The sequence below is a fragment of the Pezoporus wallicus genome, unplaced genomic scaffold (genome assembly GCF_028554395.1).
Source record: "Pezoporus wallicus isolate ANWC-B61680 ecotype Strahan unplaced genomic scaffold, APGP_CSIRO_Pwel_v1 scaffold_7392, whole genome shotgun sequence".
NCBI classification, from domain to species: Eukaryota; Metazoa; Chordata; class Aves; order Psittaciformes; family Psittacidae; genus Pezoporus; species Pezoporus wallicus.
This window is the reverse complement of record NW_026639923.1, coordinates 2,004,350-2,029,534: the sequence shown is the minus strand read 5'-3', so window position 1 is coordinate 2,029,534 and position 25,185 is coordinate 2,004,350. Positions and strand designations below refer to the sequence as shown.

Here is a 25,185-nt window from a genome sequence, read left to right as displayed (position 1 = left end):
AGTCACAGCCCATTCCTGTACTGAGGCTGCCCCAAATCTGCCCCGTCAACAGCACACAACCCCACGTGCAAGTTTCTACTTGGCAAAAAGAGGGCATGCTGTTACAGCTCACATCATTCAAACCTCTGCTCTGCAATAACCCTGGTACCTGCTTTAACAAAGACTATTACAGCATAAATGAGAGGAAAGGACCACTGAATTATATGGCAAGTTGCCAGGATGTGCTGCAGCCGCCAGCGGTTATGCTCAAAGAGATTTAAAGTCCAGCATAACCTTGATTTTTAATAGAGTCACATTTAATGAGCTTTAACGTCCACAGTAATCATTTCCTTATTACCTATCCAGGAGTCTGAACCATGATCAGAAAAAACGTGCTGCATTCCAGTCCAATGAATTTAACACTGGCCAACACATTAGTATCAAAACCATCAACATCATTGTCCTTAATGCTTTTCTTTGGTTGGTCTAATTCTCTGAACCTCAAGCATCATTGCTGAAGATCACATAAGCTTGTTGAACACAGCAAACCTGCCTGGCTAGAGGCCACCCAAATCCCTCACCTCTGCCAAAAAGCCCTTTAGGCTATATGGCAAAATAGGACAGTAAAAGCTTACATTTACCTTTATAGTCAAAAGGCAAAATGCAAATTTACATATGACCTTTGTTGTCTTCCCAGCTTTTATCCATACTCTTCCTACTGTGCCCTCAGCCCCCCTTCATCCTATTCAACTCTGACACAAGAGACCTCCCACCTCAGAAGCTCAGAGAACTGAATTTGCCTCTTGCGTGTGTCATACAAATGAAATGGATAAACAGACATATGGGTATTGCAGCTGACAGAAAGGGGTGCAAGAAAAATTCCAATTCGTGTTATTTTTGCATAGAAACAGCTTCACAAACCTCACTGGAACCTGCTCCCTCATTATACACAATAAACGTGCCTCCCCAAGGCAGTCAATTGCACAGTGACAAACAGAGTAGATGGAGTTTCTGCCACATGCTCCCCACTTCACACCTTGGAAATAGACTAAAATGGAAAGCATATGGCAGCCATTCCTGTGGGCAGAGCTGTTGAGATCCTAAGAAAACACTGAAAGCTGGATCTTCCATTTCTTATCCAGAGGGAGAAGACAGTGGAAATTTCCTGGCCATGCAAATCCATGGTCTTAAACCACAGGAACAGCTGTGGCATCCACACTGCAGATGCTGCATGAGTTAAGCAGGCTAGAGTCAATGCAAAAACAGATGCAGCTTGCATGGTGCACTTGATGAGCTGTCCCCTAACACACCAGGAGCTCTGCCCTGCCCAGTACATCTGGCTTTCATCTGGCTAATTCAATGCTGTTAACCTTGCAGTCAGTGCCATAACGTCCTCAGCATCTCCTGAACATCCTGGTATACATGGTCTTCATCCTCCAACCATACTGATGTATACTCCCCCAGCAGAAGGGAGGGTTTAAGACTGTTTATGGCAATGTTCCCTGTGCATGACAGTGATGTACAAAAGTACATAAAATATAAGAAAAAAACTCAAGATCTTTCCATATAGCCTGGCTTACTATACATATGCCCTGGTCTCTACTATACATATGCCCTGGTCTCTACTATACATATGCCCTGGTCTCTACTATACATATGCCCTGGTCTCAAAGGGCTCACAGGGCTCATCCACACTTCACTCCCAGCTCTTTTTCCCATTTTGTTTACATGAATCACTTCCATATGCACTCACAGGCACTCCAAGAACGTAAAGGGCCCTCCTGTGACTTTGATAAATGACACTGAAGTATTTCCCACTCCACTAGGCTCTGCAGCCGATCTCTCCCATTCGAGTTGGTGACCAGAGGTCAGAATGATGTAGCATGGGACTGGGGCAAAAGGAAACAAACAGCGTCACATATATGAGAGGCTAGAACACCCTGGAACTCGGTGAGCTGTTTGTTTTCCTGTCAGAATCAAAGGCAGAAGAGAAAACAGCTTTAAAAATGCATCCCTTATGAGCTAATGACAAACCTGGTAACATCCCAGCACAGCAGCACCTCACAAACAACTAAAAGCAACTCCGTGAAAGGCAGCAGAATAATAATTCTGAATAACAAATCACAGGAGGCACACGTGAGAAGTGCATTCCCCCAGATGAAATGCTCTAATTACTGTGGATGATACCCCAGAGGTTCATTCCTCAGCAGCAGAGACACAGAGTTGACTTCAACTCTGCATCCTCTCTGACCAGCGCTCTCCTCCCTGGGCTCAAGGGGCACTGTCAGCCCTCTGGATCTGCAGCATTCATTAGATATGCCAGGTACTCGGGGGCATAACAACAGACAAGGGCATTAGGCAACAGCATCTGCTGTAATTTAAAAAGCAGTGCGTGTCAAATTCAAATTGCAATGCAAGAACCACCCCCAAGAACTGCTCCAGTCTCTGTGGGGTCTCAGACTGGAAGCTCCTATGGACAGTCTTCCTTACATATATGTGTAGTGTTTAACGCTTATGCACTTGTTAGAGCATCCACTAACAACAGTGACAAACTGTCATCGCACCTCTAACATCCAAACAGCTCTTCACTTTATAAACCACCCCATCTACACTTCTCACCATAGTATTTTTAAGGCTATATAGCACCATAATCCACTGTGAGATGCGGGAACAAACCCATCCTTAGCAGTAATAAAGTACCCTTGTTTGATCAATGGGAAAAGCAAGCTACTTTCAGAGAATTTTGATGCCATAACAGTGAAAGATACCTTCTTCTGGGTATATTCCTTAAACCAGCCATTTTGTGGATCCCAAATCTCCTTTGAGTGGAGCTCTGCCCTCCTGGCCCCATCAGAGGAGGATCCTGACCTCTGGCCACTGACTGTGTACGTGCCGCAGAAACACCACAGGTTAGCTCCACACAGACATTTGGCTCTCCTTGTTTTTAATCTTTTCTAACAAAACTGTTTTGAGGGCAAGGTAGATGTGAAGAGTCACAGCAGGAAGATCTCTTGGGCTCTGCAGCATGACTCAAGTCTGCCTGGTGCCCCCACAGAGGGGTGATAGGTCATGCTTTCTTGATATCCTTACCTTGATTTACAGAGTCTGGGAGCATATCTGGAGGTGCTGACTTTGGGGTAAAAAGTCTCATTCAGGTATGTGAAGGGAAGACAGAATATACTGGAGGAGAGCCACAGATTCTGTGCCATGTATTTAGCTCAGTGAAAGATGTACTCTACTTTCATGGAGTATTGAATGTAGCTGTGATTAATGGGGCACATATACACTGATAAACAATATTAATTTGTTTTAAGCCAGGTCTGAAAAGAGTTCAACCACTTGCTTCCCTGCAGCTATGAAAGTTATTTCCTGCTGTCTGTACTACCTCAAAGGCTAAACCAGCCCTGAAAGGAAGGCAATATTTCCCTTTACTCCATCAGCAGCACCAGGCTATGAAGGCTGTTGCATTGGCATTTCATTTATCATGAGCAAATGATATGAATTATCATTATTTATCCTTACCACCTATCCTCTGTAGCAAACTGCCACAGGATTGCCACCACATTTACTCTCTCCTGCATCAACCCAGTGTTTTTTCATTTCCCTTATAACTGTTCCAACAAGCACACTGTCTGCAATGTCTCCATCTGCTTTTGCAGACAGCTCCTTTGGCAGTACGCATGAATAAGTGCATCTTCACAACCAGAAGCCAGCAGCCTACCTGCAATTTCTTGTGATGACTGTAAACTCCCAAGTCCTTCCAGATTCTCAGGGATGGAACCACCTCCTTCAAGCACCCTCACTGTCTCCTTCAGCCTTTCATATGCCTCCTGGAGCTGCTGGTGCTCCTCCTTGCGCTGCTGCATGGCCAAGCTTGCTGGATTCATGCTGAAATGAAGAATTTTGGTTTTGCTGGGGTCATAGTCACCCTGTGTGGAAGAAACAACAGAAGCAGATTCAGTAACTGGTCCAACTAGACAGCAGTAAATATATAGACAGCAGTAGCCTGGTGAACATAAAGAAGGACTGCAGAGCCCTGGGAGAGCTGGTTAGGGGCTCTGGAGCTCAGATTGTCTTTTCGTCAATTCTCCAGGATACAGGGGAGGAGCCCAAAAAGGCTAGGAGGATTGCCCAGGTTAATAAATGGTTAGAAGGGTGGTGCCATAGTCAGGGGTTTGGGTGTCTTGAACACAGGACCCAAGTTAGTAGGCCAGGTCTACTGAGGGCTGATGGAGCTGGTCTAAGGGGAAGAGCGGTTTTGGTAGGAGGCTTGCCAGACTGGTCAAGGAGGCTTTAAACTAGATGTGTTGGGGGAGGGGGGCATCATTCCATCCCAACACTTCCAGTCGGTTGCCAGCACCTATATTAAATGCTCGGAGCACTGTAGAGATATCCCAGCCGCTCCAGCCAATGAGCCGGCTTCAGCTGGAGCTCGGCTCAGATGCCTCTATACAAACGCCTGTAGCATGGGGAACAAACAAGAGGAATTAGAGATATGTGCACATCTACGGGGGTATGATATAATAGGCATCACAGAAACATGGTGGGATGGCTCCTATGACTGGAGTTTTGGAATGGAAGGTTACAGGCTTTTTAGAAGAGACAGTCCCGGCAGGCGGGGAGGGAGAGCTGCCCTTTATGTTATAGGGATAGGCTGGAGAGTATGGAACTGTCTGGGGACAGGTGAGCAGTCCACAGAGTTTGTGGGTCAGGGTTAAAGGGAAAATAGCTATGGGAGACATTACGGTGGGGATCTGTTACAGACCGCCTGATCAAGGAGACCCTGCGGATGAAGCACTCTACAGACAGATAGGAACAGCCTCACGCTCGCAGGCCCTTGTTCTCATGGGGGACTTCAACCACCCTGACATCTGTTGGAAGGACGGTACGGCCTGGCACAAGCAATCCAGGAGGTTCCTTGACTGTGCGGAAGACAAATTCCTTCTGCAAGTAACAGAGGAGCCGACAAGGAGAGGTGCCGTGCTTGACCTCGTGCTCACCAACAGGGAAGGGCTCGTTGGAAATGTGACCCTCCAGGGCAGCCTTGGATGCAGCGATCACGAGATGCTCGAATTTGAGATCCTCAGGACAGTGAGAAGAGAGTGCAGCAAGCTCACTGCCCTGGACTTCAAGAGAGCAGACTTTGGCCTCTTCAGGAACCTGCTTAGGAAGGTTCCATGGGATACAGCTCTAGAGGGCAGAGGGGCCCAAGACTGTTGGTTGATATTCAAGGATCACCTGCTACAAGCTCAGGAGTGTTGCATCCCAACTAGAACGAAGTGCAGCAGGAGGGCCAGGAGACCTCCCTGGATGGATAAGGAGCTCCTCAGGAAACTTCGAAGGGAAAAAGAGAGTTATAAAAGGTAGAAGCAAGGACAGGAGGCCTGGGGAGAATACAGGGATGTTGTCCAGGAAGCTAGGGAGCTAAGGCCCAGTTAGAATTAAATTTGGCTAGGGATGTGAAAGATAACAGGAAGGGATTCTATAGGTAGGTAGCGAATAAAAGACAGACTAGGGACAACGTGGGCCCCCTCAGGAAGCTCTCGGGAGAACTGGCTACACTGGATTTGGAGAAGGCTGAGCTTCTGAATGACTTCTTTGCCTCAGTCTTCACTGGCAAAGGCTCTGACCACACCACCCAAGTCCTGGAAGGCAGACACAGGGACTGTGAGAATGAAGACGTTAGGCCCGCTGTAGGAGAGGATCTGGTTCGAGACCATCTTAAGAACCTGAACATGCACAAGTCCATGGGTCCTGATGAAATCCATGCATCGGTCCTGAAGGAGCTGGCAAATAAAGTTGCTAAGCCACTGGCCATCATATCTGGGAAATCATGGCAGTCAGGTGAAGTTCCCGATGACTGGAAAAAGGGAAATATAACCCCCATTTTCAAGAAGGGGAAAATGGATGACCCGGGGAATTACAGACCAGTCACTCTCACCTCTGTGCCTGGCAAAATCTTGGAGCAGGTTCTCCTGGAAGGCATGCTAAGGCACATGAAAATCAACAAGGTGCTTGGTGACAGCCAGCATGGCTTCACTAAGGGAAAATCCTGCCTGACCAATTTGGTGGCCTTCTATGATGGGGCTACAGAACTGATGGACAGGGGTAGAGCAGTTGATGTCATCTACCTGGACTTGTGTAAAGCGTTCGACACTGTCCCACACGACATCCTTGTCTCTAAATTGGAGAGACATCAATTTGATGGATGGACCACTCGGTGGAGAAAGAACTGGCTGGATGGCCACACGCAAAGAGTTGTGGTCAATGGCTCAGTGTCCGGCTGGAGACCAGTAGCGAGTGGTGTCCCTCAGGGATGGGTGTTGGGACAGGTCTTGTTCAACATCTTTGTTGCTGACATGGACAGTGGGATTGAGTGCGCCCTCAGCAAGTTTGCCGATGACACCAAGCTGTGTGGTTCGGTTGATACGCTGGAGGGAAGGAATGCCATCCAGAGGGACCTTGACACGCTTGTGAGGTGGGCTGATGCCAACCTCATGAAGTTTAACCATGCCAAGTGCAAGGTCCTACACCTGGGTCAGAGCAATCCCAGGCACAGCTGCAGGTTGGGCAGAGAAGAGATTCAGAGCAGCCTTGCAGAGAAGGACTTGGGGGTGTTGGTGGATGAGAAAATGAACATGAGCCGGCTTCAGTGTGCACTTGCAGCCCAGAAAGCCAACCGTATGCTGGGCTGCATCAAAAGGAGCGTGACCAGCAGGTCGAAGGAGGTGATCCTGCCCCTCTACTCTGCTCTCGTGAGACCTCACTTGGAGTATTGTGTGCAGTTCTGGTGTCCTCAACATAAGGAGGACATGGAACTGTTGGAACAAGTCCATAGGAGGCCACGAGGATGATCAGGGACTGGAGCACCTCCGGTATGAAGACAGGCTGAGAAAGTTGGGGCTATTCAGCCTGGAGAAGAGAAGGCTGCGTGGAGACCTCATAGCAGCCTTCCAGTATCTGAAGGGGGCCTATAGGGATGATGAGGAGGGACTCTTCATTAGGGACTGCAGTGATAGGACAAGGGGTAACGGGTTAAAACTTAAACAGGGGGAGTTTAGATTGGATATAAGGAAGTTCTTTACTGTAAGGGTGGTGAGGCACTGGAATGGGTTGCCCAGGGAGGTTGTGAATGCTCCATCCCTGGTGGTGCTCAAGACCAGGTTGGACAGAGCCTTGGGGGGCATGTTTTAGTGTGAGGTGTCCCTGCCCAAGGCAGGGGGTTGGAACTGGATGATCTTAAGATTCTTTCCAACCCAAACTATTCTATACAATTCTAACCTGTGCCACTCTTTGTATGAAGACAGAAAGTGTTACAGCAGAAAACGGGACATTCATGCAGTGACAATGTTTTATTCCAGCAGTTGAAGCCAGCCAAACCCAGTATTGCTTCTCATGCTCTTGCTACTCTTTCTAAAAAAGAAACTGGCCAAAAACCACCACCAAAACCCCCACTCAGCAGAGCTTGCTCCCTTGCTGCCACCTCCACAGTTAAATTTACCTCCAGAAATGAAATTTTATAGCTGCATTTTACACCTCTTGATAGCAGGAGATGATAACGAGCACACAGATACACCCTTCAACTACAGCAGGACACCCAGTACTAGCCTAATTTATTACAAGCCAGCAACATCCAATGGTAGAGTCATTAGCAAGTTGTATCAGCTCATCCCAAGCAAGTGAGTACATAGTGAATGTGAATTTGATGCTCTTTTCTCAGAGGTGAGTTGTATTTATAGCAGTTTAAATAGTCAGTCAAGTCCTATGCTAGCAAATTAATATTCTTTCAAAGTGAGAGGAAAACACTGATGTTACATTTATGATTTCAGAGAGACAATTTCCATATAAACCACAGGAAGCCTCACGACCACAGAAGCAGTAAAGCTTGTGCTAATGTTGGCTTCCACGGCACCGTGCCCAGTGAAACCCAGCAGCACCGCCTGCAGAAAAAGGTATTTTATATGGTAATGCTTTGCCTTCAATTAAATCTCAGGACCTAAAGTGATTTGTAAACATTAATTAACCATCAAGAGCAGCAGGAGGTGGGTATTATCCCAATTTTATCATTTCATTTTCATTAAAGATGTGCTAGAACTTTATGTGGGTTGTTTTGTCATGCAAACCAAAGCAGAGCCTGAGCAACTGCATCCTGACTTGTTGGTCGTTGCTGGGAAGAGACCCCAGGAAGATCCCATTCCCAACATCTTTTATGGAAAACGCTCTGTCCGCATTGTGTAAAGCACCTCTGCCTACAGTGGGAGGGAACTGCCTGACAGCAGACACAGCACTGGTTCAAACATGGGTTTGGCAAGGTTCATGGACAACAGCTCCACAACTGAACCCTGCCAAGGGAGGGTGGGGGTTCATTCTCCAGCATCTCTGGCTGCCGGGAGAGGGCTGTGGAATGTGTGGACTCTCCCAAAAGAGATCTTCCATCACTGTGGCCAGAGATGCTCTTACGGGCTGCATGGACAACGGGTAAGGACCGCTGGGTGCCTTTGGATGTTCACATGCAATGTTTGCTACATCTCACAAGTGTTCCAGTGCTCTCCTTCTGGAACCATACTGAAATTCTCCTTTAAAACCTCACTTTCCAGTTAGCCAGGCAGCAAGCAGCAGGAAGAGGTTTCCTCACCCGCAGAGATGCAGGCTGTTGTGTTAAAAGTAGAGACATTCGGCACAAAATCAACTTGTGATGCAGCCAGTCCTCAGAGATCAGAGGGGCTGGGGGTGGCCAGCTTTAATTTCTGATTAGAACCAATTTGGCATGATACATCTGGTTGTGTTCAGTAAGAACTGCTATGGAATGTGCCTAGAAACCAGCAGATGCTATCACTGTTGTGTTGCCCAAAGGCAAAAAAAAGGGGGTGGGAGTGGGGGTACAGTTGTTCCCCCTAACTACACTGAGAAATCACTATGTTGTGAGAAACTGGGAGAAATCAGTTTAACCACTCAGGTCCATGGTGGTGGAAGAGGCAGTCACTACTTCATGGTGTAAGTACAAGTTAAAAACAAAGGGAGTGCGTATCTGTGTATGTCCCAGGCCAAGAGGGGGTTGGAGGCACCCCTTACCACAGGAAGACACAGGGACCCCCAGTGGGCTGCCCTGGTCCAGGTAGCTCACTCCAGGGAACTTGGGAAAGTCAGGCATGGAAACGCTGGATACCCTGCCTAGCTGTCTGCATTCCCCACAGTCACAGTACACGGTCTTCCAGCCCTGAGCCATATACCAAGCAGGTAATGCACATTCTCATACTGCCCATGCCTTGTGGTGCTCAGGAGACCTTAAGGAACACCCAGGGGGCCAGTGCTATTCTGCAATCCCATAGCAATGGGCTTTTGTGACCTCATTTTCACGGGAAGGTTGAGACAAGCAACCTGGACCTGACAGACAGGGCATTAGGACCAAGAAAAGAAATAATCCCACTGACAGCCTTGGCCAAGAGAAATTTAGGAGAGAACTGAAGAACTGGGACTGATGTTGAACAGAGGGAGCATGAAGACAGCTGTAACACCAGCTTATTAGATATATTCTCCCCAGCAACACAGTGGCATTTACAAGCCTGTTTCTGCACCCAGCTATCTAAATTCTTGCGCTACTTGCATTTCAGGAGTCTCCCAGACAGGTCAGGGCACTCCTCACTCTTGTGTTTGCCTTTCAAGGGAAGAGATTCAACCCCGAAGTTTTTGATGGGTTTTACACTGGCTGGCAAATGATGCCCTGAAAATCAGAGCTGCACAACCATGTACCACGGTATTTCTGACAAGCCATGAAGCTCTGGCCCCATCTCCCTCGCTGGCTGCAGCACCAAGGTCAGGCAGGGATCACTTTTACTTGGTGCAGCTCCATCCTGCACCATCACAGCAGGTGCTCACGCAAGGCATGAGGCAGCAGAAGGATCTGAGTGTGGAGGAAAGCCATGCAAACCTGGAGCCTGCTGCTGCCTTCTTGCCAGGGCTGCTTTAACCCGCACTGCACTAGGCTGTTTATTTTGCAGGTTATTTACTCCTTTAAAACACCTCTCTGGCCTTTCTATAAAGCCCTGCCATGAAGCTGCATTGCTCTGGCTATTATAGCTCTTTCAGTCCATTTATCCTCTCCTTTTATATAACACACCTCCTTGAAAAATCATGCTCTAAACCTCAGCACTAAGACTCAGTCTTATTTTCAGGACTCACCAATGCTCCTGAGCACGTCAGTCTGTAGCTAAACTGAGACAGGAGATTCTCTTAAAAGCTCACTGTAAGACGAAGGCTGTTGCAGAATCCATCTCATTTAACATTTCTGGGAGATCACTAACATATTTTCTATGCCACTCACATATTGGGGCTAGGGGCAGTAGCTTTCTCTTTATTCTACACAGCACAGATCAAACCAGTACATTTCTCCCTACAGCTAAAATATTAGTGCTGCCGGTTTATAGTATAGAAACATGTAAAAGAAACCAAGTGAGACAGGGATCCTGGCATGAGAGATCCTGTACAAACAACTCCACAACAAACTACCATCTAAAAGCCCAAAAAGAGACAATAAAGGCTGATGGTATGAGGATGATCAGGGGACTGGAGCACCTCCCCTATGAAGACAGGCTGAGAAAGTTGGGGCTGTTCAGCCTGGAGAAGAGAAGGCTGCGTGGAGACCTCATAGCAGCCTTCCAGTATCTGAAGGGGGCCTATAAGGATGCTGGAGAGGGACTCTTCATTAGGGACTGTAGTGATGGGACAAGGGGTAACAGGTTAAAACTTAAACAGGGGAAGTTTAGATTGGATATAAGGAGGAAGTTCTTTACTGTAAGGGTGGTGAGGCACTGGAATGGGTTGCCAAAGGAAGCTGTGAATGCTCCATCCCTGGTGGTGTTCAAGGCCAGGTTGGACAGAGCCTTGGGTGCCATGTTTTAGTGTGAGGTGTCCCTGCCCATGTCAGGGAGGTTGGAACTGGATGATCTTAAGGTCCTTTCCAACCTGAACCATTCTATGATTCTATGTGAGGGGAGCAGAGGTATGGAAAGATGCAGTCTCCAGTTCAAGGCTCTGGGAAATTTATTGCCATCCTACGGATTTCCAAATAGATGCAGGAAGCTTTCCATGGAAACGGTGCAGACCAGAGCCAGTTTCTGATGGAAGGGAACAGTTGCAGGTGTATGGGATACCAGACGTCCAAAACAGAATCACAACTTCAATTATTTGGAGTGTCCTTCCAAGTTTCTGAAGGTTGGGAGTGACTTTGGTTGGCTCTAGGAAGAGTCATGGCTGGAAAGCAGCATTCAATTCTCACTAGCATTTGAAGGAAATGAAACCCTAATGCTGGTAAGAAACCAGGGACTGGAGAAAGCAAACAATGTTCTCCTGCAATCCCTTTAGCTCTGGAAAACACAAATAGCTGCTTTTCTCTGTCAGCTGCTCTTCCCTCCACAATAAATTAAGTCTTATCAGAATTCTGTCCTTTCAGCTCTGCAACAGAAGCCTGGAAAATGGTGTTTTGGACGCTGGGTGAGAAGCTCTAAACCAGATTTGCCCATTTAGAAAATCATTTCTAATCTGGGGCTACTGATGAGGAAGACCAAATGCCACCAAACAGAGGCATTTGAAAGGAGGGGTACAGAAGAGGTGGCCACGCTCTTTGAACAGGAGCAGTGCAACTGTCCAGGAGCAGATCCAGATGCTGCTTCTGTGCTGAACCAACACATGGCAGGAGGTACTGCTTAGCAGAGTTAAAAAGCATCTTGCAACAAATGCGAGTGTATCCCTGGCTTCTCCAAGAAGTATGGAACGTGTGCTTCAGGCTTGGAAACGTGGCCTGAATGTAAGAATTGACTAAATCAGTTTAAGCTCATCGTGTCTTTATACAGAACTATGAGACATTTGGGAGATGCAGTCAATATATGACCTATAGACAGCCCCTTTATTGGAAAGCCACCCTGTCCCTGGTTCATTCAGTAGATCATTCTGCTCACAGCACATCATGGCCAATGTCTCAAACAGTGCAGATGGCACGCTACTGCTAGTTTCTCAGCATCACCCCATCTGTACCCCTATTTTTCCCAATACTTTAAAACATGGAAATTGTAGAGATGCTGAAAAGTAAATAACTTGCACTACATAGAACTGCTGGTGCTCATTGATTCTTCTTTCAAGGAATAACACTGAGCTGGTAAAGCAGATTTGTCAGAAAAATGTACAAAGAGCTTCAATTTAGGAGGAAGCAATAAATACCTTGATTGATTGCAACCAAGTCAGGCTGACACTTAGTAGAAGAGTGAATTATTCATTTCTGGAAAGCAAGATGCTAACTAACTGATTTGGTGCTTAAGGCAGCAAAACTGTTTCCGTGCTCTCAGAAGGGCATCGGACATTTTAGAGAGATGATTTGTTGACTCACCATGTTAATATGTTCTGGTTTGTGAAATAATGTTGTTTTGATGCATTATCCTCAGCCTTCCAGACATGTGCCCCAGGGTCTGCATGAGGAAAACTCTCTTGCATACCACTGAGAAGAGTCAGCCCAGCACTTGTGTCCCCACTGCAGAGGCATTACGTGAGACAGCCACCACAGATGCAAGACACAAATGTTGCCCCAGTGCAATATGTTCTAAACACACTCTGGGACGTGGGACACTCCGATGATCAAAAAACTTTCTGACAAAGGACTATGGAAAAGAGAGTTTGACACATTTGCCATCCAGAACAGAAGAACAAGCTCAAGTCAGATGCTGCGGCTTTCCTCCCTTCCCTGTTGTATCACCCAGCTGGCAAAAACCACCCTGAGGAGATAACTGCTCTGATGGATTGTGTCATTTTTCAAACTACATTATCGGCAAACAGTCAGTATGTTGGGCTACGTGTTGAAATTACAGCTCACAAACTTCCTAAGTACTTTCCCCATTAGGGAAGAATCAGTCAAGTGACGAAGCAATGAATGAAGACAGGATTGCTTTAATCTCTGAAAACCAGAAACTTTTCCTTTAGAAGAGGAGTTGTTCAGAAGAACAATGAAAGCTGTGGGTGACAGCACCTTGAAAAGGCCTGAACTTATTCTGGCGTCTCTCCTCCTGGTTGTTTGAATACTGCGCAGTCCCAATTCAGGGATGTCTTTCTCCAGGAGCTATAAAAGCTTTTCTTTCCACTCAACTCACTTTCACAGGCCCACAGGTAAGAATAAAGTACTTAAAACGATGCGGACTACTTTACATTTGATGAAACGTTCAGTGCTTAACGACTCCATTTAAGATCTATTCATCTACTGCAGGTATTTCTAATCAGAAGGTAGAACTGGTAGCAAAGGGAATAGTTTCAGCTGTTGTGGATATGTTTATGTAACATCAGTAATGAAGTTAAAGAAGTTCACACGTCCCAAGGAGGCAGTGACTGTCAGGATACAATGCCAGCAAGCACTGTCAAGGATTTTCAACTGCTTTCACATCCTCGTAGGCTCCTCCTGTTTAATGCATTTGAAAACAAAGCTGCCAAAACCCATAGATGAGGCTGGCGTACACTTAAGTGCCTGTTTTTTTTCAGTCTTCATGTCTATCAACCTTAAAAGATTGTGATTTCTGAGCAGCACAATCAATTCTGGCAGAGCATATGGACAGCTGGGTTTAATCGCTCCTCGCTTGCAGTGCAACAGATTGTGCTTGCCCCTGCTGAGAAAAGGCTGACAATTGGAAGCTCTTCAAGGGAAGGACCGTTTCTTCTTTGTGTGACTCTCACATACAGTGAGCACCACCCAAACACAAGCGATACACACCGATGCTTTCTGAGCTAAGGAACGTTTCCATGCTGACTTCTTAAGAGGAAAACCTCTGAGATTTCCAGACTGGGACACATTATTCAATACTTGGGAACTTAGAAACAATCTTAGGAGCTTAGAAGACTGCATCAGCTTTAAAGAAATGATGGGTCAGTAGTTACCTTGGAAGGACATCTGAAATAGAGACTGCATCTATCTGTAGGAGACAGATGGGAAAGTTTCTTAAATACAGATACAAAGCATAAAGCATCAATTGGAAGGGTGGTGCAAGGGGAGTGTTTGAAAGGCATCCAACAAGCCAGGGAATGCTCTTGCATCCATTTGCTACCTTCTGGAGGCAAAAAGTAGCTTAAATTGTGAACATTAACACATGGCAGATAATTGGGTATACGCATGTGGTGGACGTCTGAAAGTGAACTTTTGAACTCCCAAGCAGAAGATGTTACTTGCTTATTGCAAGCACAGCATGTCTGTAAATTTTGGTAAGACCTGGACTAAACCAAAAGGGGCATATCTTGAATCCTCCAAACACAGAGACATGAGACAGAATCACTGCTTAGGGAACTGATCACAAGCTGATCAATGAGTTAGACTATTTAGACAGGGAAAACCAGGGGCTTGGGGTTCCAGAAAGAAAGGTGGTGCTGAAAAGAGGGGTTCCCAAAAAAAGAGAACTGGCCCCAGAAAGAAGAGAGCTTTCAAAGAAGGTGACGATTCTGGAGGGCTGAGGGCTGCAGGAAAGATGCTGGAATTCAGTGCTTCCTCCTGACCACAGAACCTATACACGTTTCAAGCTGTAACAGAAACGCATGACTTTGCTAAGGCTTCAGGTTTCTGGAATTAACAGGTTTGCTCCTCCATAACCACGTGGTATTTGTGAGGAAACACAGGCACCAAGGCACAGGGCTCTGCACACAGCTAATGAATACCATGTTGCTTTTACTGAATTATGAAACCGGAGAAGTCACAAATCATCTTAAAGTCACAAATCATTACAAGTCATCTTTGAATGTATTTATCGTCAGCTTACACTTAGTGCTATAGCATTCATGTCAAGAATTGTCCACTGGTAGTCTTCCACCAATACCCACGGTAAATTTTACTCCAAGATGGAGACCAAAAACCCAGCGTGAATGCAAAACTGGAATTTACCAGAAAGGCACAGGCAAGGTCCCCAACAAACATAGCTCTTGTTGCAGCAGCTTATTCACTAGGGCTCACTATGCAGGTGAGCGGCTTCTCCTCATCTACCTTGACTCTATTTTTAATAGCTTTTTAAAACCAAACCCGAAATTGGTTACTCAGCTCTCTCCTACAAAAGGCTATAGGAGGCACTTCTGCATCTAGTAGCAGGCAGCCTGGAAAGCTTAATCCTACCTCAGGAAAGAGCCATTTTAATGGAAATTCTGTTTCTTGGTTTTGTTCCTTTTGTTTCTTTGCTCAGGCTTGTTAAAGTGATTAGAGTAAAACCCACAGTAAACTGCATCCCAAAGAATTCCCTCTGTAGCCGGTGCACAAAGCGCAGCACGCTCAGCAGCCCCAGCTCCCTCTGTCACAGAAGATAACTACAGCGAGGGATCTTTAAAGCCCTCAGAACAGGAGCCGTATTAACAAAAATGGATTGCAAAGATGAGACAAAGCGAGCTAACAAATAAGCAACAACCACCACCTGCTCCTCGCAGCTTTGCCAGTGTGCACGCTTGAAATCAGGAACAGTTGGAGGTAAAAAACAACCCAGAAGGTGCTGGGTGCTGGGCAGAGGCTCACTTGTTGCCACCAGGTCTCATGGCGATTCCCTTCCCTCTTTCCCACTCTTTTTCTCTCTCCATCGTCTATCTTTGCGTGTACATCTGCAGCATGCACAACCCTGAAACCTGGCAGCAGAAATTCACTTGGGCAACCTTTACATCCTTCTCTTAGCCAGTTCTTGGCAAATTCCTGCTGTTTCTTTTCCAAACCAGCAAGATCTTTCTCCCTGCCTCAGTGATGTGACCTCTTGTCCACACACCTCGATTCCGGGAGCCCTTCTCCTGAACACCCATGTTAGTCATTTCCAGAACAGCAAAGGTAAAGACAATCTGAGTTGTGCCCCTTCATCCTCAGTAACTCCTCTACTGTTCCCACCAGCTGAACAGATTTCAGGGTCCTTACCCTCACAAGCAATGACACCAGTAATCCCATATTAACTTCTCCACTCCATCAGCAAATGCCACCTTCGATACCTGGATCAGCTGCTTCTCCCGCAAGGACTTCCACAGGGCTTTTTCTTTCCCTTCCTGAGCTGACCTGCCACAACTACACATACTCATTGATATTCCTGCCTATGGCTCTCTTTTACCACAGCATCTACAGCAAATTAGCAATGAGTCAGAGTTGGACTTGGGCTGTATCATGGACAGAAAAGCTCTAATCACCTAATCACACTGCTCTAACACCAGACCACATCTTTGGGTACAACATATAACACATTCTGGGCACTGCTGCAATACAAGTAATAAAAGAAAATGTCTCAGCAGTGGTGCTGAAGCCCTTCAGGTACAGTTTTAAATAGGAAATCTTTCCTCTATACCCACTTTGAAATGCATTATCCCCTGGAGGATGCAAGACTATAATTTGCATTGAGTGAGGCATTCAGATCAGGTCAGGGATGCAAACAAACGTGATCGGAAGGTTAAGAGTCAGGACAGTAAGACATGGAATGGTGTGGAGTTGGGATAATCTGAGAGACAAAATGCATTCAAACGTTCACTGTCCTTTTCAACTGCTGCTCTTCCTTTTACTGAAATGGAGGAAAATCACAGTCTGCTCTGGGATGGTTTGTTACCACCTGGAGCTTTGAATTCCAGGGTTTCTATGCCAGCTGTTTCAAGTCCAGAGAACAACGTCCATAAAAAGTTGCTATTATTTACACCCTGGTAGTGTGCAGAGAAGACCTGTGATGGTTCAAAACCCTCTGACAGACAATGAAAGTAAAAAGCAGTTTGTCAGTTCTGAAAACAGCCCCAAAGAGCTTTTAGTTTGAGTTACAGGAATTCTTTTTCAGAGGTAAGACTTAACTTCATGGTGAGAAACTCTGGTTCTCACAGATCTGAATTTCAAAAAACATTTTATCAACTTCCCCATACAAATGAAGTCACTTTGGCCAAGAATACTGTCGAGAAGTGTCAGAGCAGACCGAGCTGGTGAAGAGAAGTGCACACAGTTCCAAATGCAAGAAATTAAACTACTGCTTTGTTGTTCTGCTTTCTTTATTCTGCAAGCAACATGCACATGCAGATACTGTACAACAGACAAGAAAGAAGATATTTGAAGTGAAGGGAGTTTGTAGTATTTACCCCAATCCAGATACTCAACCATTCAAAGCTTTCCCTCCCAGTGATGCTCTATAAAATGCCTCCTTAATTCTGCATTTCCTGGTAAAGCTCTACTTTGGAATGAATTCAGGTGGGTTTTCAAGGGGAGATCCCAGAGTAGAAAAGCAGCACAAATTGGTTGTGCCAAGCTGGTGTTCAAAGTGAAGTACAACAGAGGTCCCTCTTTCTAGACTTCATAAAGGGAAGGAGAACTGCAATGTAATAAGATTTTCCAGTTATTAATATCTCATTAGAACAAACCCAAAACCTCTATGGGTATTTTTTTAGATAGTATCTTATATAAAAATAAAGATGAATAATTACAAATTATGCAAAAGCCACAGCCTTCCAATCTGATGGTAGGACCCATCTAAGCTCAGCTGAGCATACAACAGCCTAAAACATAAGTGACAAAAATTGCTGTCTATCATGTTGTGTATTTGTACAGCCAACACTGCACAGGCTGATTGCTGAGGTTAACCACAACAGCATTAACAGCAATGCTGAGACTTCCTAAAGGCTTCATGTTTTGATCCTGTAATTTCATGTGTATGACAGTGCTATTATATACCCTTGCATGTATAACTCTGACCTGGCAGGGTACAAAGCTCCCCATGCTTTCAGTGAATGAACATGCAGCCTCAGCCTTGGCCACAGCACAGAGCTAACCCGTTGTTGTTGTTAACAGACTCCCTGCCTCAAGCTGGAAGCAGTTCCACTTAAAGAGCAAGTCAAGTTGCCTTTCACATCATATAGAAACTGTGACAGACACAAATGGTTTGGAGGACTCATTTCTGACAGTCTCCTCGAGCAGCAGGGCAGTGTCTGAGTGGGTTTTATAGCAAACATGCTCCAGGTTAAACAAGCTCCACTGCAGCCTCTCACTGAGAGAGGTTATTGCCTCCCACACTACTCCTGTGCTGGCCAAGCAGAAGATAATAATGAGGAAACAAAACATGTCCTTGCAACACACTGAGGGGAAGAGGAGCTAGGGAAGAATTGCCAAGTTCTATTCTTTTTGTCACAGCCACTTCTCAGCGATGTGGTGTTTGTCTTGACACAGCTTTGCACCTGGGGAGAGCTCATCTTCCCCACCTCAACATCCAACCAGGTACCAGGAGGAAATTGCTCTTTCTCTAGTAATGGATCATTTGGTAGAGGGAGAAGTGAGACAGCAAATAGGGAGTTTCCAATATCTCAGAGAACATATATATATATATATATATATATACACACACATACCTTTGTTAATTATCCATGTAGCTACCTATGTTATCCACCCCAAAGTGCAGTTTCACTTAGTTATCTTGAATGTGCAGAACCCTATCTTGCTCTGCTCTTTCTCAAGTAAGAGACCTGAGTATCTAAAACACCCCAATATCAATTCAGTGGCTACATTTCCTTCCAGCTCCTGAGGGCAAAGAGGCAAACATTTGATTTTCCCTCCCTTTTCACCATTTAATGAGTTTATTTCATTTATTTAAGCAAGTTGTAGGAGCCCTTATGAAAAGAGCATATTCCCCTTTATCCAGGAGCACGGAGAAGCTCTCCTCCATCTCCTTCATAATCCCTACCTGTTGATGATCACTTTCTGGTCCCAGGTTTCCTTACCTAACTCCTGAGGGAGCTGGACTCTGCTCCCTTGGTCCCCATGCAGAAGGGTGTCGCTCTGTGTCCTTTTATTCCTTGATCATTAAAAGTTTCTACTGACTTGGGATTAACGAACATTAGAGAGGTCCCAGGCAGTGAGAACAGGGCTGTCACAGAGCACCTTGCTGTGCATACAAAGAAACTCTTGACTGGAAGAGTCAGCAATGCAAGGAGAATTAAAAAACACAGTTAAATAACCCTAAATCCTCATGCATATTTATAAAGTACATCGCATCAAAACTAAATCAATACCTCTCGCTAGTTACATACGGCCTGAGAAAGTAGGAGCTGGTAACTTGGCTTTGATTTACCCATTGTATTGCTGAGACCTAGAAAGTCTCCATGTGGGAAAAAATGCTTGGGCTAAGAAGGGGAATTTCAAGTGGTAACGGAGCAGAGGGGAGAAGAGGGGCAGGATCACAAGGGATCCACCTGAGCCTCGTCTGCAGAGAAGAGTTTCAGTTTAAACCATTCTACTCCCATGACAAAAACACTTCTGGCACAAGGGCAGGGTTTTGATTTTTGCTGCACCTCGGTAGGTGACATAAGCTACATCCTCCCCATCACTTCACACCCCATGTGCTGAGGGAGCCTGCCCATGGAGGGGACTTGTATCAGCACAACCATCCGCTTAAATACACTTTCTTGGCTTCCACTGGGGGGAGAATACTTTTGGGCTGCCTGCAAAGCTTTAACTACTATTTAACTATTTTTCTTACAGGCAATTTGAACCAAAGATATGGGAAACTGCTTATGAACGTCACACACGGTGGGATCACCAGCCCATTAGCAAAATGACTCTGTCAACATGCTAGACCTGCCTTGTATCTATTCATCTCCAACAATGCATCTTCTTTACTCAACCTCAGACTGCTACGAAGTTGAGCCAAAACCAATTTTAATCTGTCTTTAAATATATGTGGTAGACACAAAACTGCACGACTTAATGGTCTGAAATACAACTGTCCTATCTCCTGTCTGATTTTATTTCACCAGTTTTACTTCACTATACTAATGGGCTGGAGAGCAACAAGCACATTTTGCTCAGAGATGTGAAGGGGCAATGATTTCCAACTTTACTGCCAAGTTTCCCCAGACTTACGACTGCCAGGTCAACCTATAAACTGTTAAGACCCTACAACAGCTCAGTCAAAACACAGTATATCCTGCTGTATAAAATTCAGGGTTTGATTTTTATCATCCCTTTCCTCATTGTCAACATGAATCACAGCGTTTTTATGAAAGAACATTGAGAATGAGGAGAAATTCCAGTTTTCTGGTGTTTCGCAGCAGGAAACCAGTTCTCCAGCCCCGGTGTAACAAAGCACCAAGGAGAGGACAGCTCAGCCTTACACAACAGCTACCACAACACGCTCTTGCTCTGCGGTAGTTACTTCTTTCCCATTAAGTTTTAATTAGGTAACACATGCATAACTCAGGAACACAGAGGAGCTGCGGTTGAGAAGGCTTCTTTGCAGCTTTATTTGAGCAAATCCCAAAGACAACCTTCCTGGTTTTCAGACAGCAGCTTTCAGCACACAATCACGCTGACTTTCAGGGGCCAGATCCCACTGCATTTTGCCTTCCTTAGCCCATTGTAGCAATTACCTGGTCATTTTTCATATTTCAGTTACTATTTTGGTTTTAAATACCTTAAACCTTTAAAACTACTGCTATTTGCTGCAACCTTCAGCGGTACACAAGTCCTCTGAGGGAACTAAAGGCATTTTTCCGAGTTGCTTTCACAAGCAGAACCCCCAAACAGTCTTTGATGCCTTTGGGATGTACTGACAGAAAGCAGGGAGTTTCTGCCTCAAGCTGATACTGAGGAGGAGACAAGCACCTCTGACTCCATCTGCCTGAACCAGCAAAAAGTGACCTCCAGAATAATGATAAAAATCTTCCTTGCATAAATTTATCCATTTTTATCCTCCAGCAGGTCAACAGTGAAGAAAAAGATCAGGAGAGGTGATAAAGGAAAAGCACATTCGATGTTAGTGATTTCAGAGAAAACATCATTTTCTGTAATCACTGCAAAAGGAGAACCTCTGCTGTGGTCCTGCTTAACAGAGCTCAACGATGCTTACATTTCACTTGAGAGGAAATACCTGAACCCATCATTTCAGCCCACTCAATCACTCCTCTACTTTCGTCTCCAACTTAAAACCTCGAACTGGATGAATTCACTTCCTGAAGTTTGCAAATTACTAATCACCCATTGGCACTATTGATCTGCACAGTTTGCATTTACTGCAGTGGGAGTGAGATAGCATAGGCTGGTGAATAGACTGTGAAGACCGAGAAATGAGATTAAGCAGCTCGCCTCATACAGATCAAGTTATCTGCTGCCTCGTTCGCTTGTCATGAAGCTTCCAGAAGGCAGCAAACTGAATCCCCTTAACTCACAAGACAGAACTGATACATAACTCCATTAGAAGAAGAGAGCAGAAAGAAGCAAGTAACACAATTTCATGGAAAACAGGTCTTGTCAAATAGACTTGAGGAGATTTCAAGTCTACCTAATTAAGATAACTGTGTTGACACAACAGAATGGGAATTCTGTGAAATATTTGCCTCGGTATCAAAATCACATTTTCTGTTAAAGCCAGCGTGATGCAAAAATCAGACTAGAGCAGTTTTTAAATGGCCTGAAAGCTGATGAACTAATAGCGCCATTTCCCAGTTACCTCCAATAAGAATTGCTTCTTTCACCACTCCTATGCAGCCTTCAATCTCTGAGATACACAAGAAAATAAGAAATCCTTGGTAAAATATGCAGATAACACAAAGGCAGAATTGTAGCAAACAATAAAGCCCACAAAGATAGCTTAGAAATCTGATTGTGCCAGGCACAACCATTCCACTGGAATTCAAATGCGTCCTAAGACATCCCAAAGCACAGAATGGAGTCTCAGGTATGCAATACTTTCTGGTAGACAATGTCCGTGAGGAAGGCTTTTGACCATGGTTAATAACTCAGGGTAACCTCCAATTTAATGCTGTGGGGAGAAAAGAGAAGGAACAGTGAGAATCTTCCCATTCCTATGAGTAGGGCTAGAGGAATAACACTGCCTCTGAATGCAACACTGATGAGACCACTACGGTGCTGCTGCATCCGGGTGAGCTGGGCATGTGTCAGAGGGCTGCTGAAAATTAAGGAAAGGTGTGAGAAGATTCCCATGAATGATTCATGGTCTGAAGAACACATCTCACAAAAAGAAATGAATGGAAATCAAACTATTGCATTTACTACAGAGAAGGCTGAAGCAATTTGATCAGGCTCTTTGGTGGAAATCTGACACTAAACGGTTCTTTAATCCAGCAACAAAAGCATAGCGAGAACCCAATAGCTCACGGGGAAGGCAGCCAACTGGGAATAATATATACATATATTTTAATAGGGATGACTAAGCAGGGAAACCAATACATTGTCTATTACTTACTATCTCTAAATCAAAATTTGATATCTTATTAAAAAGAGTCTGTGAAGCAACCACAAGTCACTGGGTAGAGATTTCTCTTAAACCTGTATTTTGTGTGTTATTCAGCAGCTCAGACTAAAAGGATATTCTTTTTGGCCATAAACCTCTTAATTCAACTCATCCCACTTCCTCCAATTCAGAAGAAGCGTTATCCAATACTTTCATCCATTCTCTCTCATATCATTAATTCCCCCTCTTACTTTCTAAGCCTCCAGACAATTCTGTAACTTCAGCATTTATTCCTCTCAGACATAACAAGAACCGAGATGTTATCACTGGCAGTTTAATCTTTTTCAAGGAGAATTCTAATTTGTACAGAAATTATATTAGAATCAGTGCTTCTAAATATAAAAATACTTCCAAATCTATGTTCATTTTAATATGTCAGAGTGGTTGAGCTGCTCAAATCCTCAGGTGATGGAAAAACAGAATGACACTTAAGATGCAGGCACTGGGATTGTGCTTTTCTCCCCTAAAGGAAATGTCTTTTTCACAGTTGTAATGACAACTTGAACACGTGCATGTTGATCCATACGGATGTAATCCAGCTCACTGGAAAAGTACAAGGCTTACTTGGTGATTAGAGTGCAAAACAACAGAGACTGAAAACAGGTTTGTTACCTGCCATCCTTCTTGGTCACCAGGCTTTAAATCAGGGAGTCTCCATCCTAATTTAAAGGGAGTAAAGTTAACTTAAAAGAGTTCTCTTCTGGGTGATGGTGAGGAAAGAAAGATGGATTGAGATGTGAAAGCTCAAGAAAGAAGTCACAAAACACGAACACATCTCTACATACATCACTCTCGACCACATGTGCACAGTGTACGCGTTCTCTGTAAAACAACCATTCTCCCTCATTAAAGCCAGAGCTTTAACAAACTATTTCCCATGTTCCCATCTAACACCCTGCTGCCAATCACCCATCCATCTTCCAAACCGCCCTCTGATGGCAGCATCTGCCACCTAGTTTCGACCACCTTTGCAGTCAACAAGGTACCTGAAGGATTGCAGAGTAGAGGTGAAGCAAGGAAGCCAACAACTTGAACGAGCGCTATCTACCCCTGTAATCCCACATTATTCCCTTCCTAGGACACGCATGTCACAGTAACAACAACATGACTGTGGTGCTTCATGCTCATCAAGCAGGGTTCAGATGGATAAATAATTTTGGTTCTGCCCTCAGGAAACTCTTGGAACATCATGAGCTGACACGCTGAAAAGCTTCAGCTATTAACTGGCCTTTTGGAATAGATAAACCCAGCTCACTAGCCTCAAGATCAGTTCCCCACAGCTACCTCCTTGCCAGTGCTAGGAATTCTAATCCATATTAAAAAAGCCCTACCCGAGACTGTAACATGGCTGCCTCTCTATCCTGAACAGAAAAAATCCCAAGCATCCCTAATTCCTCAACACATGCCTGCTTTCTCTGGATCAGCTACAAGCTTAGCCATGTTGAACTTGAGAATACCATTCAATTTTCTAAGTTCTGCCTGGATCCTTCCCAGTTGCAAACTCTAATTTGTTTTCTGAATGCTATCTCAACTGTAGGAACTGATCAGCACCTTCCCTTCAGCTCTGCAGCCCGTATATTGAGTTAAACCACACACAAATGTGTTTGCCTCTCTCAGAATCTGTTAAATGAGATAGTCTCCTATTTAAAATGAAGCACTACTAAGCGAAACCAGGAGTACTGCTCTGCCACGTGAGATGGGCAGCAAATACTGGGTTACCAGGTCCAGCAGTCCATGGAGCCTCCTTGGGAGGAGCACATGGACAAAGGGTTTGACTTCTGCAAAGACCGATCTGCTGTATCCAAGAAGGATCAAAGCTGCTCAGGTCCAGGCAAACTTTAACTGCACCAGAAGCTGACAATCACAGAATCACAGAATGGTTTGTGCTGGAAGGGACCTTTAAAGGTCATCTAGTTCTATCGCCCTTCAATGAACAAGGATATCTTCAATAGGTCAGGTTACTCAGAGCTCCATCCAACCCAACTTTGAATGTTTCCAGGGGTAAGGCACCCACCACCTTCCCAGGCAACCTGTGCCATTGTTTTAGCACCATCATTGTGAAAAATTTCTTCCTTCTATCTAGTCTAAATCTCACCCTTTTTAGTTTAAGACCACTACCCCTTCTTGTATTGCAACAAGTCCTACTAAGAAGTTTGTCCCCATCTGTCTTACATGCCCCCTTTGAGTATTTAACAGGCATCCCAAGGATTGCATTGGAAGGGTAGTGAGCATGGGGGAGAGAAGTTGGAGTGAGGATGGAGGTAGCTGCCATGTAAAGCACAAAGGCCCCTCCATAGGACCACACTGATGCTAGACATCAGCAGATCCCTCCTGGGATCAAGAAGAAAACCAGCATGAGGTAAGGGAAGATATTCCAGGCTTTATTTAAACACCTCCAACCATTGCAGTCACATCTCCCAGAACCACCTGAGATCTCCATTTATCATCTTCCTATTTTAACACTAATCAATACCACTGCAGGACAGGAACTTTCTGTGTAAGTAGAAAACAAGATGGCCTGGAGCCCTTGGAAATTCTCCCTGTTCCCTACCAGCTGGATATCAACTCCGCTGCTGTGTCTGCAGCATGCACAGCCAGTGCTGTAACACAGCCTTAAACAATGCTGCAGCGGCGACTACTTTGCTTCCTACAGCTCAACAAGCCTTGAGCTGTGAGTAGAGAAAGAGCCCCCTCTGCTTGCTTCTTAAGCTGTGCAAAGTGTGTGTAGAGAGACTAAGTGTTTAACAAAAGGAGAGTACTCCTTGACTGAAGGAGTATGTGGGACACAGGAGCTGTTAGCTATGTTATAAACCCAGGAGTGTGCACACTGAGAGAGGAGTATTGAAGAGAACAGCTACCTGAGAGACAGAAGGTGGTGCAGCCTGTAGACACACAGAGTCCCCCAGCTATAACTGGCTTCATAGTGGCCAGGTGACTCAAAGCTAGAGAGAATGCGGGACTGAGG

At 45.1% G+C, this 25,185-nt stretch overlaps 1 protein-coding gene and 1 long non-coding RNA gene across 6 annotated transcripts in view; one reads left to right on the top strand and one right to left on the bottom strand.

The window, feature by feature from the left end:
- Positions 1-25,185, bottom strand: part of MAD1L1 (mitotic arrest deficient 1 like 1) — a 369,315-nt gene that overhangs the window by 120,167 nt on the left and 223,963 nt on the right. For all 5 annotated transcript variants that reach the window (XR_008973123.1, XM_057416961.1, XM_057416962.1 and 2 more), the window contains one exon: positions 3,701-3,908. Coding sequence is in view for 4 of the 5 variants with exons in the window: in XM_057416961.1 (XP_057272944.1) it covers positions 3,701-3,908 (208 nt within the window). In the remaining variant the exon portion in view is untranslated. The remainder of the gene's footprint in view (positions 1-3,700; positions 3,909-25,185) is intronic.
- On the top strand, positions 2,791-3,777 carry LOC130603313 (uncharacterized). The gene is made up of 3 exons (XR_008973124.1): positions 2,791-2,888; positions 3,082-3,134; positions 3,639-3,777. It is a non-coding gene; the product is annotated as an uncharacterized LOC130603313 (long non-coding RNA).